The sequence below is a fragment of the Belonocnema kinseyi genome, chromosome 2 (assembly GCF_010883055.1).
Source record: "Belonocnema kinseyi isolate 2016_QV_RU_SX_M_011 chromosome 2, B_treatae_v1, whole genome shotgun sequence".
Classification (NCBI taxonomy): domain Eukaryota; kingdom Metazoa; phylum Arthropoda; class Insecta; order Hymenoptera; family Cynipidae; genus Belonocnema; species Belonocnema kinseyi.
Genome location: NC_046658.1, coordinates 118670087 through 118690114, shown reverse-complemented (window position 1 = coordinate 118690114; position 20028 = coordinate 118670087). Strand labels below are relative to the sequence as shown.

The 20028-nt window shown below is 28.0% G+C and overlaps 1 protein-coding gene across 1 annotated transcript; it reads left to right on the top strand.

The window, feature by feature from the left end:
• Positions 1 to 2979: 2979 nt before the first annotated feature.
• LOC117167302 (ribosome biogenesis protein BMS1 homolog) lies at positions 2980 to 19528 on the top strand. Its single transcript, XM_033352135.1, has 3 exons — positions 2980 to 3847; positions 10627 to 12053; positions 18061 to 19528. Exons 1-3 carry the CDS (start codon positions 2994 to 2996, stop codon positions 19464 to 19466), a joined length of 3687 nt encoding a protein of 1228 aa, XP_033208026.1. The 5' UTR covers positions 2980 to 2993; the 3' UTR covers positions 19467 to 19528.
• The last annotated feature ends 500 nt before the right edge of the window (positions 19529 to 20028 follow it).

Below are 20028 nucleotides of genomic sequence, written 5' to 3'. Positions count from 1 at the left end.
GAGATAACAGTATATTTCTTTGATTCAATCTGAAGAAATTTTAGGATCGACATATTCAACTTTTTCAGAAATGTATGCATATGACTCAATAAAAACAGAACATATCTTTTGGCCATTTTCAACCAATTCTAATTTGAGCAAAAAATTGTTTTCTCAATTTATAATTTTTTATTATTATTCATTAGCAAAAACTGTACATAACAAAAATTCGCCATAATTTTCGTAGGAATAACGATATTTTTTGGAATTTTCAAATAAAAAGGGAACAGAAGATATTAAACGATTTCAAAAAAAAAATTTTTACTGTTTTCGGATTTCGGATGTTTCAAAACACAAATTTTTTTCTCTCAGCTCAAACGATTCGACTAATTTATTTTCATTTCGCCTTAATAGTAATTTTCATGGGGGCTTAAATCATTTTTCTTTTTGTAGCTAGCTTTAAAATTTATTTTAAATACTTCGGAACAATACTGATAAAATCAAAAGTTATGCTAACCTTAAACAATATTTTGAACGTCCATATAGTGCATTTAATTATTTTTTATAGAACACACAACCAATTTTGGAAATTGAGGGATGGGAAAGTAGATAAATAGCAGGATTTAAAAATGCTAAATTTTGAATTCATCTGTTTTTTATTTTTTAAACTGCTTAGCTTTTCTCTGGTGTTTTTTTTATTTTTCTATTTAGAAGTCCGGAGGCGTTTGAAATAATTATTAAAGCTTCCATTTATATTATTCATTATTAAAATATATATTTTTTAGTGAATTGTTATTAGCAGAATATCCTCAAATCAGAGTGTGTAGTTATATTCACAACCTTGAAAACCTGGAATTCTCCTTGATTTTTTTTAACCTTGAAAATCTTGAATTTTTCACGAGAACCTTGAATTTGAATCAATTTTTTGCTCTTAAAACAGTAATTTTATTTAATTCCGAAGATCAATTTAAATTTTTGAGCTTATTGTAAAAGAAACATCTCGTTCAGAAAAAATTTTGCTACTGAAAAGTTTTTTATTAATCAAGATATAATTTATCTTCAATTTATTACAGAATAATTAAAGAGATTTCAAGACACTTTTTCTAGACTTTACAAATTATTTTAAAGATTGCAAAGAACAGCCTTTAATATTGTGAATAATTCTATAAGTTTTTAATTTCTTCTTTGCTAATATAGAATATTGATGCATAAATTTTATTATGTTATTAAACTTACAAATTATAAAAATTATTAGTTGACGGTTTCGATTTTAATTGAGTTTTTTCAGAATTCGAATGATTTCAAAATGTTTCAAACATTTTAAAATATTATTAACATTTCGCAAAGATTTCACAACAATATCACAAACATTGTAATACTTTAAAGACTTAAGGGATTTCAAAGATTTGAAAAAAGCGTGTACAGCAGATTTCGCACATTTCACAAAGATTTCAATGATTTCAAAGATTTTGAAAAGGATTTAGTAAACCATATTTCTAAAATTTCCAAGATTTTTATTAATTTCAATGTTTTTTAGGGAATATCAATAGATATCACAAGAGTTTCAAACGTTTCATAACAAAATTTATAAAGATTTCAAAAGAATACGAGGATTTCGAATAATTTTACTTTTTTCATTTTTGAAGAATTCAAAAAATTTCTAAAAGATTTTTAATATTTTAATGATTGAAACGAATCCAAAAGATTGCAGAAAGATTTCACAAAATATTTCAAAGAATTCTTGAGGATTTGCAAAGATTTTAAAGATTTCAGTAAAGCGCACTAGATTTCAAAGATTTCAAAAAAATTTGAAAGATTTTTAACGATTTCAACCATTTTTTTTGGCAGATTTCAAAGAATTTCACAAAGATTTGAAATATTTCAATGATTTTATACAAAGCTTTCAAAATTTTACACAAAGATTTCAAAAATTTGTTAAGGATTTCGAAATATATCAAGGATGTTCTAGATTTCACCAATGGACATATACACAAACATGTACATCAGAATTCAAATATTTCAAAATATTAGAAAGATTTTAAATGATTTCAATCTTAGAGGATTTCATAAGATATCAAAGATTTTTAATATTTCAGTGGTTTTAAATGAATGTAAAAGATTTCAGAAATACTTCACAAATATTCCGATGATTTCAAACGATTACAAAATATATCCGAAAAATTTCTCAAAGATTTCACAAAGGTTTCAAAGATTTACATGATTGCAAAGACTTTGCAAAGATTTAAAAATATTCCCAAAGATTTCACAACGACTACTTATGTTCGCAAAAATGAGGAATTTTCCCATTTATGATTCGGCTTTCTTTAGAAATTGTTGGCCAATAATAAATGAAGTTTCTCATTTTTTACATGTATAACAATCGTTTATTTTTTAATTTGATGTAGAAAGGAGATCTGGAAAAACTTGATTTCTTAACCTTGAAAAGACCTTGAATTTTGTTTCGAAGACTCACTGAATACCCTGTCAAATGTATCAGAAAAAGATCATGTGTTATTTAAAAAAATTGATTAAAAGCAGGAGTCTGCGAAACAGGAATTATCTTTCGTGGAGCCATATTGTATAAAAATCTTTCAACATTTAAGTTAATTTAATCCACAAACCAAAACAAAGGATGAGAATTGAACTTTTGAGTATCAGCATCAGTCTATTAAAAAAAAAAAAATCATTAAATTGTTACAAAAATCATTTTTATAAGAAATTAATGTTTTAATTAAATGTTTACTTGAATTATCAAAAAGCTTACTGGAAATGTACGGGAATTTTATTGTAGGTATCCGCTGGACACCTTGAAAAAATAAAAACTTGTCAAAATAATCTAAAAAGTATTTCTAGTTTTCCTTTCTCTGAGTTATTGTTCTTTTCACTACAAATAAAGACTTTTGTTAATGCACCAGTACTATCGTTGCATTAACTCAAGTCTTAAAAGTAGGTACTTAAAAAGGTACTTCCTCGTAATGCTAGATAATGCTTTTCAGGTAAACCAAACCACAAAAATGGCTGGAGAGCAGGAAAATACCGTGAAGCATAAATCTCATCGAGATCGCAATGCGGGGCGTAAAGCCGAGAAGAAAAAGTCGAAAAAGACCCACATCCAAGAGTTAACCGACAAACAGAAGAACCCCAAGGCATTCACTTTTAATTCAGCGATAAAAGCTGAAAGAAGATTCAGACGCAAACAAGACATAGAAACAAAGAAGCAGCACATTCCCTTGGTGGATAGAACCCCCTTGGAACCTCCACCAGTTTTAGTCGCAATCGTAGGTCCCCCGAAAGTAGGAAAATCTCTGGTTATTCAATGCCTCATCAAAAGCTTCACCAGGCATCCTTTAACCAATATCGTTGGTCCCGTCACGGTCGTATCCGGAAAAAAACGGAGAATCACTTTTATTGAGTGTAACAACGACATCAACAGTATGATTGACATTGCCAAAGTCGCTGATTTGGTTCTGCTACTGGTCGACGCTTCTTTTGGATTCGAAATGGAGGTTTTCGAATTCCTAAATATTTGCCAAGTTCATGGCATGCCTCGAGTCATGGGAGTTCTCACGCATTTGGATATGATCAAGAACGCGAGACAACTCAAGAAAACGAAGAAATCGCTCAAACAGAGATTCTGGACGGAAGTTTACGCTGGAGCAAAACTGTTTTATCTTTCTGGAGTCCTGCATAATGAGTATCTTCGGAATGAGGTGAAAAATTTGGCGCGATTCATTTCTGTGATGAAATTCAGACCTCTTACGTGGAGAACAACACATCCGTATTTGTTGGCTGATAGGATTGAAGATCTGACGAGTCCAGAAGAGATGCGGAAGAATCCGAAAGTTGATAGGACTATCAGTTTATACGGGTACGTGAAGAATTACTTTTTGTGCGAATTTTTTTTAGAATCTTTTAAAAATATTTTGGTGCGGACACTTTTTTTAGCGATGCCACTTTTTTGAAAGCAATGCCTCTATTCCTTTACTTAGCGCTTGAAAATATTTTTGAACTCCTGCGATGATTGGTTTTGTGCCATCTCAAATACAAAAATATTTTACCGGAAAATAGCCCCAAAAGCGAATTATATACAACAATTTATTATTTTAGTCCATTAATTTGGATCCCCCACCCCTTATTGTACGTAATTTTTGCTGACTAAATTTTGGTTTTCTCATGAATTAATAAAGTAGTTCAATTTTTAGCCAAACAATTGTATTTTTAACAAAAAATGATCAATTCTAAAAAAAAGTGTAATAGTTGATATTTTAACCTAGAAAAGATTTTGATTTTAAATTAAACACAGCTGAAGTGAACCCAAAAAGATGGATTTTCTCAGCCAAAAAACATTGTTTCAGTTAATACAGAAAGAAAATTAATTCAAAATATTGAATTTTCAAGCCAAAAAGACGAGCTTTGTACGAGTAGAATTTTCAACCATATAATTTAATTTGAAACCAAGAAGATTAAATTTCTATTAAAAACGACAAATTTTTAACAACAAAAAAATGTTTAAACAAAAAGTGAAATTTTCAACTAAGAAGATAAATTTACTATCAGAAAAGAAGAATTTTCAACAAATTACATACATTTTCTACTACAAACAAAAGCGTTTTCTACGAAACGGCCCTCTATCTAGGTAATTTCCCACCTCCTCCAGCCCCAAAAACGGCCCAGTCTCAAAGTTTCACTTTAGTTCAATTTCAACTCCAAAAATATGAGTTCAAACAAAAAAGTTTATTTTCAACCAAATAGTTAAACTTTCGCATTAAATATAATTCTTAACCCGAAAAGAGAATTTTCAACCAAGTGGTCTAATTTTCTACCAAAAATACGATTTTAACCAATTTTGTTACCAAATAATGGAATTTTTAACTGAGAAAGATAAATTTTCAACCAAAATAAGGCCCTTTCCACAAAATAGTTAAATTTTCAACTAAAATACGCATTTTTGACTAAAATGATTGATCTTCAACTAAATAATTGATTTTTTAACAAAGTAGTTTCATTTTCGAGCTAAAAATAATAATTTTCTATCAAAAACCTGAATCTTACACCCGAAACCGGGAATTTTCTGAGAGCGGGAAAAACCGGGAAATGACAGTGAATTTATTTCCTGCCCGGGAATTTTACGAATTTTAAGAGAAAAAAATTTGCCTAACTTTGATTTCAACAGTTTTGTAAAGAATGGAAAGTATAAAAAACTTACCAATAATTGGTTTGACAAAACGATTCTAAATCCGTTCAAAATTTAAGAATTTCCAGATTGTAACTGTTGGAATTCGAAATTCTTAATACAAATTGAGATTAATATACTATCATTAATTCCGATAATTTTATTTTAAATGAAAATTTTAATGATTCATCAATAAAATATTTTTAATTTAGAGTTTTAGATCTTCCTTTATATTATTTTTTATATAAAATTGAATAAATAAATTAATATATTATTTTTATTAGTTTTCTTATCCATTAAAAATTTCACTGTTTATTATTTGTAAACAAAATTTGAGTAATTTCAAGAGATTTTTAGTTCTGAAAAGATTCAAAATTAATTACAAACTTGAAATGTCTTCAAGTAATTGAAAAAAAGTATGTTAAAATTTTTGTTTAGAACTTCTAAATACATTTTAAAATTAACCGAATTTTCCCTACAACTTTTGGGAAATCCTGCAAATTAAAAAAATGCCTTAAAATCTTCCAGGTTCTGTTTTGATCATTTTGGAAATCTCTTAAAATCTTTTTAAATTTTCTGTTACAATAATTTTTCAAAATGAAAAATCATTTTTAATTTTCCTAGGAATCTTAAAAAAATGCTATTATTCTTTTTAAGCGTTTCACAATTCTTAAAAAGTTTCTAAATTTTTTGGTTGAAATCTGCAAAAATCTGCATTTTGTTTTAAATTCGGCTGTGAGTATTTGCACCAAAATGTCGGTATGAATATCCCAATTTTTTCAGGTCACAAACTTCGTGTAAATAATTTGAAATCATTTCAAGTTCTAAATTTAATTTAAATCTTTTAGAAAATTTCTAAATTCCTCTTGAAATTACTCTAATTTTGTCTACAAATAATGTATTCCTATTGTTATTATTAATTTAAATTTTACGGATTTTTTTTAATATGCAGGATTTTCTAAAAAATCGTAGGGAAAATTCAGTTCATTAACAAATATATTCAAATTTTTCGAAAAAAGTTCAACAATGATTTTAAATTTAGAAAAATATAAAACCAGTTCTAGATTTCTCAATATTTTAAAATAAAATAAAATTTTTTTTGAAGAATGCTTTAACTATTTAAAATTAAAATAATTTACTTCTAATTTAAAAAAATTGTTAAGTTAAAAAAATTATTTTCATTTTTAATTTGTCTAGCTGAAAATTACTTTAAAAAATATTGTTTTGAATATTTTTAAAGTTCATTGCTTGATTCTTTATTTAGAGTATTGAAAATGTTAACGTCGATTTCTATTTTTGTAATTTAATTTGAATCTTTGAACTCTAAATTTATAAAAGTTCTAAATTATGCAGTTTATCTACATTTCATTTTAAAAATTTCAATTGAAAAGTGTTAGTACCTTCCATTTCATACATGTAAATTTAATTTGTTGTTTATTGTTTATTGCTTTAAATGGAAAAATGTTTAGAATAGAGTTCGATTTTTTAAATTTCTTTGACCGTGAAAACCGAACAAATTTTTAACAAAAATAACGCAGTTTCAAACAAAAAAATAGTTTAATTTTAACCGTCGATAATAAGGTCCGAAATCAAATAATTTCATATATGAGTATTAAAAAGTGAAAAAATGTGGGTATCAATCGTACGTTTAAAGTATTATTTCCAAATAAAAGCCACAATTTTTCGTATTATATCAAATTAATTGTATCAAATCGTATATTAAAAAAGCTAAGAATTGAACAACTTTGCAATAAATAAGTTTATTTAACAATATTTGAAGTGAGTTGCTCAAACAATAAAAAGCGCTAAATAAAATCGGCTATCGTTTATTGATATTAAAAAATCTCAAAGGTTTCTGTTTTGAAAATACTTTAAATTGGAAATTTCTCACAATTAATAGGAATTCAAATAGAAAAAAATTGAGTCTTTAAAAAAATGAAGTTGAAATTAAATGGAACAGTTACTTGAAAATTGTTCGACTGTGCAAGAAATTAAATTTAGAACAACAAAATTAGGACCTGGAAATTACTAAAAATAAACCAAATCTTTAAATAAACCACATTTTTTTATTCAGACAACTCAAGTTCAGAAAATCAAAATGTATGTTAGCTTGTTTTAACTTGAAAATAATGCAAATTCATGGGTTGAAAAGGTTAGAAAAATTTTTGAGACTAATCAATTCATTTTCGAATAATGTATTTAGAAATTCCTGGAATTTAAAAACATTTTAAAAATAAATTGATTATGTTTGTAGGAAATTGATTAATTTTATTGGGATTAGTAAAAAAGGATTGAATTTTTAAAGATTTTTTTTTGTCTTTGCAAATGCTTCATATCAGAATTCAAGTAGTGTTATTTTATGCGATTATTCTCCTTTAATGATATTTTTCTCTTGCTCTAAAAGTCTCTAATTTTACTGGACTGATACTATTAGCATAAGGTTTAGAATATTTTTATAATTACCTTTGAAAAGATCTGGAAAATGCCTGAAAATTTGAAGTAAAAATTATTAAGCAAGCCTAATGCAAGAAATTCAATTAGGAATATTTATACAAAGTATCATCCTATGATAAAAATATAGATTCAAAATAGCACTTTAATCAATCAATTTTAGTATTCAGAGAAAAAATATTTTAGAACATCCAAAAGCTGCATAGAATGCAAACGTATATTTTTTGGAATTTTTTGAAAATACTGTTTAGTTTGGTTTTGGTATAACTTCAGGCTTGTTACAAGACCTCCATTTCATTGTCTGAATAATTCAGTATTTTATAGCGCATTCTATATTTGGAAATTGGGAAAAAAAATAATATGGTTACGATTACAGAATACTTTTTTCCTTTGATAAAAATATTATTGAACATTACTTTGAAATCAATGAAATTTATTGATAAACCATTATCATTGTATCATAATTTGTTGCAATTCAATTTAATTGGCTGAATTAAAAAAAATAGAATTGGAATTTTTTCAAAATTATACCTTGAAAATCTAGAAAAGTCATGGACTTTTATAACCAAAAGTAATGTAGCAAGCCGGAACATGGAAAAAATTGAATGGGTTCATCAATTTATTCGATTTTTTCAAATATAAATAAGCAAATCCATAGGATTTTTTGCTAGAAAGAAGAAAACTCAAGCTACTAATAAGCTACTAATTGCTACTAAGGCGACTTTTATAAAATGCTTTCTAATCTATCCGAGGTTATAAATTTTTTATTTAATAGAATTCATGTCATTTATTTTGATACTATTTTTCAAAATTCATGCTAATATTGACACTTTTTTATCTCTGAATTAACTCTGTGCTCTGAAATTACTAAGTTTTAAAAAATCTTGAGCTTTAAAAATGATTATTTCAAGGCTGTCTTCGAGTTTCGTATATTTACGGTTAAGAATGTTTTTTTTAATATGATCACTACCATTTTTGAAATAAAATGTATGTTTTCTTATTTTTCCTTTTTTTTATCTGATATCGGTAAAAATAACTTATTACGTTTTTTTGAAATAAATTTAAAGTCCTATTAAGAATTGAAAATTAACCGTTCAAGATTAAAGAATTTGTTTTAACGGTTGATATAATTAAATAATGTAGAATCTAATTTTGTGTAAAATTTTTAATTCAAGAATTTTAAATAATTCGCGTCACACTCGGTCGATAACATCAAAATCTATCAGGTTGTACCTCTTAGTGGACTGAAAAGTATTGATTATATAGTATTTTGACTAAAATTAATTTTTTTATGCGAAAGTAATTGAAAATTCGTGATATGGCTTTGCTTTTCCGATAGAAAAGCCATTTCTTTAATTATTGTTGGTAATTTGAGAAGTGTGCGATTTCGACAATCCATAAAAAAATATAATGTTCCGTGATAGTGATAGGTGGCGATCAAAATTTTGAAATTTGGGTAGTACGTTAAAGTGTGTTTTTCAAAGATTTTAAGCGATTATTTTTGCACTTAGAAACGTAAAAGGAAAAAATAAAAATTATTAAAGGCCTAAAAAGTCTTCTTAGGTTTAAATCCTTAGAAATTCTGTAAGATTTTTTGAAAATCGTTCAACTTCTCCGAATTTTTTTTTTTTTTGAAATCCCTTTAAATCAAGTAAAATCTTTCAAAGTATCTGGAAATTGACTATAGTTAATTGTAATCGCTTAAAACCTTCCAATTTTTCCTAAACTCCTTTAAATCTCTTGAAAATCCTTAAAATCGTTGAATTTCTTTAAATCCTTCGAAATTTCTTAAAATTCATCAAAATCTTTTTAAATAACATTCAGTAGCTTGCTTGACATTCTTTAAAATCACTAAAACTGTCTTAAAATCTTATACGATCTCTTGCAATTCCTTAAACCTTTTTGAATTATTTTTATATATTTTTTTAAATCATCTAAAAAGAAACTTTATGATCCATAGTGATTTCTTAACATTCGATTCTTAGAAATCCTGTAAGATTTCTTGAAAATCGTTAAACTTCTCCGAATTTTTTTTTAAATAACTGACAAAAATTATTTAAAATCTCTTAAAATCCTTTAAATTTCCTTAAATTCCTTTAAATCTCTTGAAAATCCCTAAAATCTTTAAATTTATTCATATCCTTTTAAATCTTTGTAAAGTTATTTGTCAATTACTCGCTTGACATTCTTTAAAATCACTAAAACTTTTTTTAAATCTCATCAAATCTATTGTAAATCCATAAAACTTTTTAAATTATTTTGAATTATTTCTGAATCCTTCAAAAAAAACTTTAAAATATCGTCAAGCCCCTAGTCATTCCTTAAAATCACTTAAATTTTCAGAAATCCTGTAAGATTTTTTGAAAATCTTTAAACTCCTCTGAATTTTTTTTAAATCCTTTCAAATTTTCTAAAATAATTTAAAACTTTTCGTAACTTACTAAAATTAATTAAAATCTCTTAAAATCCTTTAAATTTTCTTAAATTGCTTTATTTTAATTTTTTTAAATCATTAAAAATCTCTTCAGATTTCCTAAGAACACTTAGAAAAATTTTAAATCCTTTAAAGTCTCTTCAATGTATCTCTTTGGATATAAAACTACTTAAAATCACTTATTATCGAAAAGTATTAGGACATAAGTCGCCGACAATCGAGGTTATGACCTAAATTACGGCAATTTATAATTTATCTTGGTGAATTTCCTAATCGCACACTTTCCAAATTCCCAAAATTAATTAAAGAAATGGCTTTTTCTACCTTAAAATCAAAGCTATATCACGATCTTTAACTTAATTTCGCCTAAATTAATTAATTTTAGTCTTGATATAATTAATAAATAAATTATAAAATTACTATAGCCTTTTAGATTTTGACGTTACCGACCGAGTGTGACGTAATATTAGAATACTCAATAAAATGTAAATAAATCACTATTTTATTCTCGAAATGATCTGAAAATACAAAAATAGATGAAAATCCAAATCGAAAAAAAAAACATTTCAGAAAGGATTATTTTTTGTAGATATGTGCGTGGTGTTCCTCTAAAGAAGGATTCCTCAGTTCACATACCAGGATGTGGAGATCTACAAATCAAGGATATCTGTTTCCTGCCAGATCCTTGTCCTCTTCCAGGAACGATAAAAAAGCGAGCTCTCATTGAGAAAGAGCGGCTAGTCTACGCTCCTTTTTCAGGCGTTGGTGGAATTGTCTATGACAAAGATGCGGTCTACATAGACTTGGGCGGAAGTCATTATCACAAAGATGACACGGGTTTGCTGAGCTCTCTCCAGAATCCGGAAGAAATGCTGGATGAAAAACTCGAAAAGAGTGAACTGAAATTATTCAGCGACAGTGCACCGATCAAATCAAAGGACGTTGATGACAACGTTTTCGGTATAACGAGTGAAAATGTTGTAGAAGATGGCAGGGTGAGACGGAAAGTTATCTTCAAGGATAATCCAGAATCCGCTGATGACAAGGCAGATTTGAACGATAGTGATGCCGAAGATATAGAAGAAGATGAAGATATAGAAGAAGATGAAGAAGAGGGCGACGATGAAGAAAATGAATATGAAGATGATGATGATGATTATAAAGGGGATTTAAGAACTAAAAGAAAATCTGGAGTTAAAAAGTCCAATTCGAAGAGAAAGAAGACCGAAGATTCGAATGATGAAAGTTCCGATGATGATTTACAAGAACGCGAGCCAGAAGTCAAAATAAAAAGGAAAAAGAATGAGGATACGCAAGTGAATCAGCCTTCAAGTGGAATTAAGGACACTTATATCAAAGATAGAATTGCAGAAGCTCTTTCTTTGATAGGTGGATCAAAAGGTTCCAAGTCGAAGGACAAAAACATCAACGATGATGAAGAAAGCTTTGACGAATTGAGCGGGGATGAACGAGAAAATATGAGTTTAGATGAGTCTGATAGAGGATCAATTTATGATGAGGATGATAAGAAAGATCAAGAAGGAGGTGAGAATGAAGAAGATGATAACCTGCGATGGAAGAACAACTTGGCGCAAAAAGCTCGTGAATCATTTCTTAATCGTCAGCGAGAAAATGTGAATATCGAGAAGATCGTATACGGTGTTTTCGATAAGACTTACGTAGAAGAAGACGAAAATGAAGACGCGGAAGATACTGAAGATAACGTCGTTGGCGGAATATTTCACGTGGTTAAGCAGCAGCAGCAACAGAAATTGAAAACCCGAGAGCTTAAAAATCAAGTTGATTCTTCATTTTTCTCGACGGAGACGCCGCAAGACTGGTTAACACTGGAAAACAAAGCTCTATTAGTTAATCGATTTGTCACGGGAAAATGGAAAGAATCCGAAGACGCAGAAGAGCTTTTGAAACTGGACGATCTAAATGAGGACGATGTCTATGGGGATTTTGAGGATTTGGAGACTGGCGAAAAGTTTCAAGGAAAATCTGCGGATGGTGGTAAGTTATTCGTTATTTTTCCGTTCTCCTAAAGTCTTGAAAACTTGATATTCCTGAAATATTATACACTTGTGTGTGAAGTCATTTTTTAATCATAGGGTCTTAAAAAGCCTATTTTTTCTACAATATATTGTGTTCAAATTATTTCATGTTTAATCAGGCAAGGAAAAACCTGGAAATAAGGAAAAAGTCAGGAATTTTGAAGAAAAAAATGACAGAAGGCAGCGTCTTCACGAAATTAAATGTTGGGTTAGACACTGTTGAATTCAGGTCTATATCTATTTTTGAATTTTCTTGAAATCTTTTGAAATATATAAGGGTATTTAAAAATATTTCAAGGAATTTTGAAGACCTTTAAAAAGTTTCAAGGGATTTCAAAAGATTTGAAATATTGTAAGGAATTTTAATAGATTTTAATAAATTGAAGGGGGTTTCAAAGGATTTTATTGAGATTAGGTTATTTTTTTTAATTCCCCAGAATTTTCTTAAGCTTTAAAAACAAGATTGCTGCTGGACCGGGAAACCGGGAATTTCATGATTCAGTTATATTAGCATTCAGTTTAGAATGCGTATTTGAATTAAAAGAATTTCAAAATGCAATTTTAAAGACTTAAGCAATTAAAAATTAGAAGAGTTCAGAATTTCAGTTTTTAAATTTGAATTGCACTCTAAAATTAGAAAATAAATAATAATTGATTTTAAAAACGATTCATAGTTACTTAATATTTAGAAATATCTGACTGTACATTTAAAATCAGTAATTATAATTAAAATACTCAAAACGGAACAAAAAAACTAAACTTTGAAATTAGAATTTTAATTATTTTATTTAAAACCATTTAATTTGTAAGTCAACTTCTTAATTTTTTAGCTATAAATGACAATTAAACACTTATTATTCTTGGAAAAAATCGAGTAAGTTGAAGAAATATTTAGATGTTTTCAAAAAATTCAAAATTAATAAAAATTTTGAAATTATTTCAAATAATTTAAACGAAGTGTCTACGTATACTGATAAAGCCTGGCTATTCTTACCAAAATTTCGGTGCAAATATTACACGGCCTAATTTGAAACCAAATATAGATTTTGGCAGATTTCGAACATGAAATTTAGAAGCTTTTTAATAATAACATTTTTTAAGATTGCTAGGAAAATTGAAAATGATTTTTTGTTAATCATTTGAAGTTCGAATAATTTTTAAAGATATTTAGAAGTTGTGAAAAACTTTTAATAATATTTTTTATTTTACAAAAATTCGAAATAACATGTAGATGTTTCAAGATCTTGAAATAGAATTTCGAACCGGGAATTTCAAATTTTAACAAATACCGAGCTATCACTGGAAATTTTCGAAAATGAACAAAATTTTTGAAGTGGAACAGAAAATTTTTCCAAAGAATTATAATTCTGAGTTGAAGCGGAGAATTTTCAAATTTTAACCAATTCTGAATTGAAACTGGTATTTATCCAAAAGAATGATAATTCTTCTTGGAACAGGGAATGTCAAAATTCAAATAAATTCCGAGCTGGAACAGGGAATTTTTTATTAGACTGAGTTCTAATTCTAAGTTGAAACGGGACATTTTCGAGAATAATTAAAATTATGAATTGTGGCAGGAAATTTTACAAAAATTCGAATTCTTTTTGGAAACGGAAAATTTTCGAAAAGTATTAAATTCCGGATTTGGACAAGGAATTTTCAATTTTGAACCAATTCTGAGTTGAAACTGGATTTTATCCAGGAGAATAACCATTCTCAATGGAAAATTGAATTTTTCCAACAAAATTATTGTTCAGTGTTAAAATGAGGTATTTTCGTAAAAAAATAAATTATGAATCGGAACAGGGAATTTTTCGAAAAAGTTCTAATTCTTACAATTAGTTGAAATGGAAAATTTTTAACCAATTCTGAGCTTTAATTAGAATTTTTAATTGCTTAAAATGGTATAATTTTGAATATTTTTAAATTCAGTGATTGATACTTCAATTTAAAGGATTTAAAATTATAACGTGGTTATATTTTTGGAACTGAATCTTTGAACTCTACAATATATCAAAGTTAAAAAATTGTAATTTGGTAGTTTAACTACATTTAATTTAAAATTGTGCTGTTGAAAAGTGTTAATAGCTAACATATTATATGTGCAAATTATTGAGCATTTGAATACAAAATTGTTGATTGAAACAAATTTTAAACTTCAATATTCGAAGTTTAAAATTCAAGAGTTTCATTTTGAGTGCTTTCATTTGCAGTTCAGTTACTATTACTTCGAATGGAAAAATTAGATTTAGTGTTTGATTTTTTAAATTTCATTGACCTTAAAAAATGTTGGCGAACTGGGAAAAACCCGGAAAATGACCGGGAACTTTTTTCTTTGACAAAAACAGCCACCCTGAAAAAGTTTCAAAGGATTTCAACGTATTTGAAATATTTTAAAACATTCCGAAGAATATTTAATAAGTTTAAGTAATTTTATCTTTGAAAATATTTTCGGCATTTGAAAAAAATCAAAAGCTTTAGAAACTTTCAATGGATTTTAAAAGATTTTAAATATGATAGTGCATTTTAAAAATACCCCAAGGAATTTCGAATAGATTTGAGTAATTTGAAGGGGAGCAAAGGTTTTTAATGAGTTCAGGGTATTTTAAAAAATTCCCAGTAATTTTCATAAGCTATAAAAAGTTTCATGGAATTTGGAATATTTTTCGGTATTTTAAAAGATTTTGATGGATTTTATCAAATTTCTAAAGATTTAAATGATTTTAAGGGACTTTAAAAGCTCTCAAGGTATGTTAATAAATTTTCCAGGATTTCAGGAAATGCCAAATTGCATATGATTTCACAATATTTTATAATTTTGTGATAGTCTTCAAAGAATCTAGTCACAAGAGTTGAGTGATTTCGTGCGATTTCTAAGATTTTTAAATATTTCGAGGTATTTCAAAGATTTTTTGATATTTTACAAGATTCCTAGTAATTTGCAATTGCTTTCAATAATTTGAAGGAATTTCAAAGAATGTTAAAGAATTTAGGGTTTTTTTTTTAAATTCCAACGTATTTTTGAATAACTTTTAAAACTTTCAAGGGATTTTAGAAGATTTTACAGGATTTAAAACATCTTAAAGTTTTTAAATAGATTTCAATAATTCGAATTGATTTCAAAGGATTTAAAGGATTTAGGGTATTTTAAAAGATTTCAAACCTTTTCCAAGAGTTTAAAAATTTTTCAAGAGATTTCAATGAATTACAAATCTTTTGAGTATTTTAAAAAGATTTCAAGAAAAATTTAATGGATTCCAATAAATTAAAGGGATTTCAAAGGATTTAAAATATGTTTGGACATTTTAGAATATTCTAAGGCATTTTCAAGAGATTTACCATATTTGAAGAGATTTCTAAGGATTTTAATGATATAAAGAATTTTTTTAAATTCATGCGATTATAAAGAATTTTAGAATGTCTTTGGCATTCTGTTGTATTTTTTTAATTCACTCAATTCTACTCCATTCAATGTATTTTTGAATATTTTTGTGCTCAATTCATTCGGAATGATGTAAAACTCACCTTGAATTTTTAGTCATTCTATATTCTTTTAAATTATTTTTTATCTAAACTCGTTTCAAACTTACTGAATTTAATTTTCTTTAATTCACTATGATTTTTTATGAATTTCATCGAATTTTCTTCATTTCCCTTCAATCCCCTTAAATTTACTTAAATTTTTCTGAAGTCACTGAACAAAAAATCCAATTCATTTGAATTGTTTTGAATTCAACTTGAATTGTTTGAAAGTCTTATGAATTTATCCTGAATTCTTTTTAAATTAACAAGAACATTAATCGCATTATTAGTGCACATTATTTACTTGTTGGGGTAGAAATGAGTCAGGTTTAGTCTTAAAATATGAATGGTCAGGGAAATTAAAAAATTAGTCTGGGAAAAATCAAGGAATTTTGAAAATGAAGTTTTGCGGTCACTGTATATTTTTGTTCACGTTTGTGGCTATATCTTTTTAAATAAAGCTCAATATGATATATGAATGCACGTATAACTTTAGAAATAATTCCAGAATTTGAAACTAAACGTTATTTGTTTCTTATATTTATAAATACAGAGTATTAAACCGTTTTTCAATGTCCCCGAGTGCTTCTGTCATCCGGGTATACAGCAGTTTTTCATTAATTGTATAATTTAAGACTTTAATTTTCCCACTTGCGTTGGTTACTGATTCAAGATTATTAAACATACATTGATATTCCCATAATTTTTTAATTATAAATAATTGTAAACAACCATAAAGTTTAAACTTTTATCATTTATATTCTAAATAAAATTTAAGAAAAATCCAGGGTGGCCGTTTTAATAAAAGAAAAAAATCCCCGATCATTTTCCGGTTTTTTTTCCGGTTCTTAAACGTTTTTCACGTCAATGAGATTACAAAATTAAAACTTTAAAGCTAAACATGTTTTCATTTGAAGTAATAAAAAACTGAGCTGCAAATCATTTTAAGCAGTTTTAAGTTAAAAACATTAAAAATTGAACGATCACATTTTTTGTATAAACTGAACTCTTCTTAAAGTAGATGTTGTGTTATTTTTATTTTAAATAGTTTTAAAATCCTTGAAAAGCTTAAAAATCTTTTTAAAAAATGTTCATGTTATACATTTTTTCAAATTTTAAATTAGGCTTGACATTTTTTCAGAACTTCTTTTAAAATAATTGGAATTTTTCGTAAAATTTTATTTAAAAAATCCTGCAACATTAAAAAAATGTCCCTTAAATCTTTCAGAGTATTTTTTGATAATAAATCATTTTCAATTTCCCTAGAATTCTTTAGAAAATATTTTTTATTCTTAAGAAGCATTTCCCAATCCTTAAAAAGCTCCTAAATTTTTTGTTCGAAATCTGAAAAAATCTATATTTTGTTTCAAATTATTTGCATTAAACTTGCAGTACGAATAGTTAGATTTTATCGGTATACTTAGACACTTCCTTCAAATTATTTGAAATCATGTTAAAGTTCAAATTAATTTTGAATCTTTTTACATCTTCTAAATATGTCAATATTTATTATAGATAAAAGTTCAAAAATCTTACTTTTAAATTAAATGTTCTTCAACCGGACAATTAAAATTTGTAACGCTTAAAATGTACTTTTCTTAGTTTTAAAAATTCATTTATATTTACTGATTTTGAATGAACAGTCAAAAATTTCCATATATTAAGCAATTGATCTTTTTCTTAATTGAAAATTTTCAAATTGTAGATTGAAACGGTAGTTGAAATTTAATAAAAGTCTTTAATTATGAATATGTTATTGTTTTGAAGTTATTTGTTGAAATTAAAATAGATTATACTGTTTTAATCTGGCGTTCAGATTCGTTTAATTGCTAAGCCTTCAAGTTGAAACAGTGTAATTTTTAACGTTATAATCTGAAAATTCCTAAATTTTAAACAGATTCTGATTCGTCGTCTCTAAAATCAATTACTAGTCACGTATTAATTCTTAATGTACAACTCAATTTTGAAAAATCATATCTTACATTCACAGTTGGTCAACTAAAATATTTTTATCCAAAATTGTAGATTTCAAACGCTTCTAATTATTAATTTTTTAAATCTTTAAAACTGCATTTTTAAATTCTTGAAATGAAAAATTTACGTCAAAAAATTAAATTTTAAATGACAAATTTTTTAAGTGAAAGATTTTTTAACTACGTATTTGTAAAGGAAATGATATCAGAATAGAAAAAGATAAAAATTCAACTAATTATTTATAGAATATTGTTGAAATCAAACTTGGGCATTTTTTTTCCTAAAAATTTGTCAACTTCTCAGTCAAAAAATGAATGCACTGTTATTTCGCGGTTTTTCCCGTTGACACACAATTTCCCATGATTTCCTGTTTTTCCGGTCCAGCGATCACCCGTAAATCTCAAAATTGAATAATTCAGAGTATTAAATTTTTGTCCGCACTTCTTAATTATTAAAATTTTAATTTCCAGAAAAAGTGCCTGCGGAAGTAGATGCAGACGAGAAGGAAAAGATGAAAAAGCTTCTCGAGAAAAAGCTTAAACTCAAAAAAGAGTTTGAGGCTGAGTATGACGAGAACGACAAGTCTTATTACGACGATTTAAAAAAGGAAGCGGAAAAGCAATCCCAACTGAACAAATCGGAATTCGAAGGCTTGGACGATGAAGTGAGAGTTCAGCTGGAAGGCTACCGACCTGGAATGTATGTTCGAGTTGAATTCGACTCAGTTCCTTACGAATTGATCGAACATTTAGATCCCTCGTACCCTATCGTCGTTGGAGGATTACTACCCGGAGAACAGAACATCGGTTACGTTCAAGTGAGGATAAAGAAGCACAGATGGTACCCAAAAATCCTGAAAAGCAGGAATCCTCTGATAGTGTCAGTCGGTTGGAGAAGATTTCAGACCATTGCCATCTTCTCCAAGTTGGAAGATAACCTTCGAAACCGAATGTTGAAGTACACACCTGAGCACGTAGCTTGCATGGGTCACTTCTGGGGTCCAATAACACCTCAAAATTCGGGAATCCTGGCGGTGCAAGATGTGGCGACGAGAGAACCTGGATTTAGGATAGCAGCTACTGGAACTATCGTTGAAACGAACAAGACGACGACAGTTGTTAAGAAGCTGAAACTCGTTGGTGCCCCTCTGAAAATTTACAAAAAAACGGCTTTCATCAAAGACATGTTTAACTCGGCTCTGGAAGTCGCCAAGTTTGAGGGAGTTAGGATAAAAACCGTCTCGGGAATTCGAGGTCAGATCAAGAAGGCGATTTCCAAACCAGAAGGATGTTTCCGAGCAACTTTCGAAGACAAAGTACAGTTGAGTGACATTGTGTTTTGCCGCACTTGGTATAAAGTAGACATACCAAAGTTCTACAACCCAGTGACGTCTTTGCTTCTGCCACCTAACGAGAAAAATCAGTGGCGCGGAATGAAGACGATTGGTCAGCTCAAGAGGGAAAAGATGATTCAAGCACAGCCGAATGTGGATTCGCTTTATGTCCCAATTGAAAGGGAAATCAAGGTCTTCAAGCCTCTATTTGTTCCTAGGAATTTGCAGAAGGACCTTCCGTATAGAGACAAGCCTAAGCTTCCACCAGTGCCAGGAAAGAGGAAGCAGAGGGTGGAGGAAAAACGAGTTGCGGTTGTTCGAGAACCGAAGGAGGAGAATATTGATAAGTTGATGAAGATGATTAAAACGACGTACGATTATAAGCAGGAGAAGGAGAAGCAAGCGACGCATAAGAGAATGAAGGCCTATCAAACGAGAGTTGAAATTGAAGAAGCTAAGAAATTTAAGAGGCAGAAAGAACTGAAGAAGCAGGTTTTCCGCACTCTGAGTAAGATGGACGCTAAGAACAAGGACAAGCGGTGAAATTGTGACGAAGGTAAAAATAGTTTCTTTTGTAAATAAATGAAAGGATGTTCGATTCTTAATTGGAGAACTGTTAGTTTTTTATTGAAAATTAAATGAATATAATTCAAGTACTTTCTTGATCCGAATTCCTTTAGTAGGTTTTCCTTTTTCCTCGAACATAAATTTTGAATTTTCGGTTTCAGAAATATTTTGTATTATTTCTGTGCTTTTTAATCGTGACTACTTATAATTTGATCCACTAATAGGGTATCTAGCGACCCGAGAAAAGGGGAAAAAGGAAATTTTGTGCACCTTGACAAAATTTCATTTTTTCCCAGTTCGCAAATATTTTTCACGGTCAAAAAAATTTAATTAATTCAAACTCTATATCTAAAAATCTGCATTTAATGTAATAAAAGCTAAGTAACGGATTATTTCAAGTAATTCAGAAGTCAGAAATAATAATAATTGAAAGATTACATTTTTTTATGAACTGAAAACTTCGTAAATTAAAAGTACAGTTATAATTATTTTAAATTGTTTAAAAATTCTTTAAAAACTTCAAAATTTTATTTTAAAA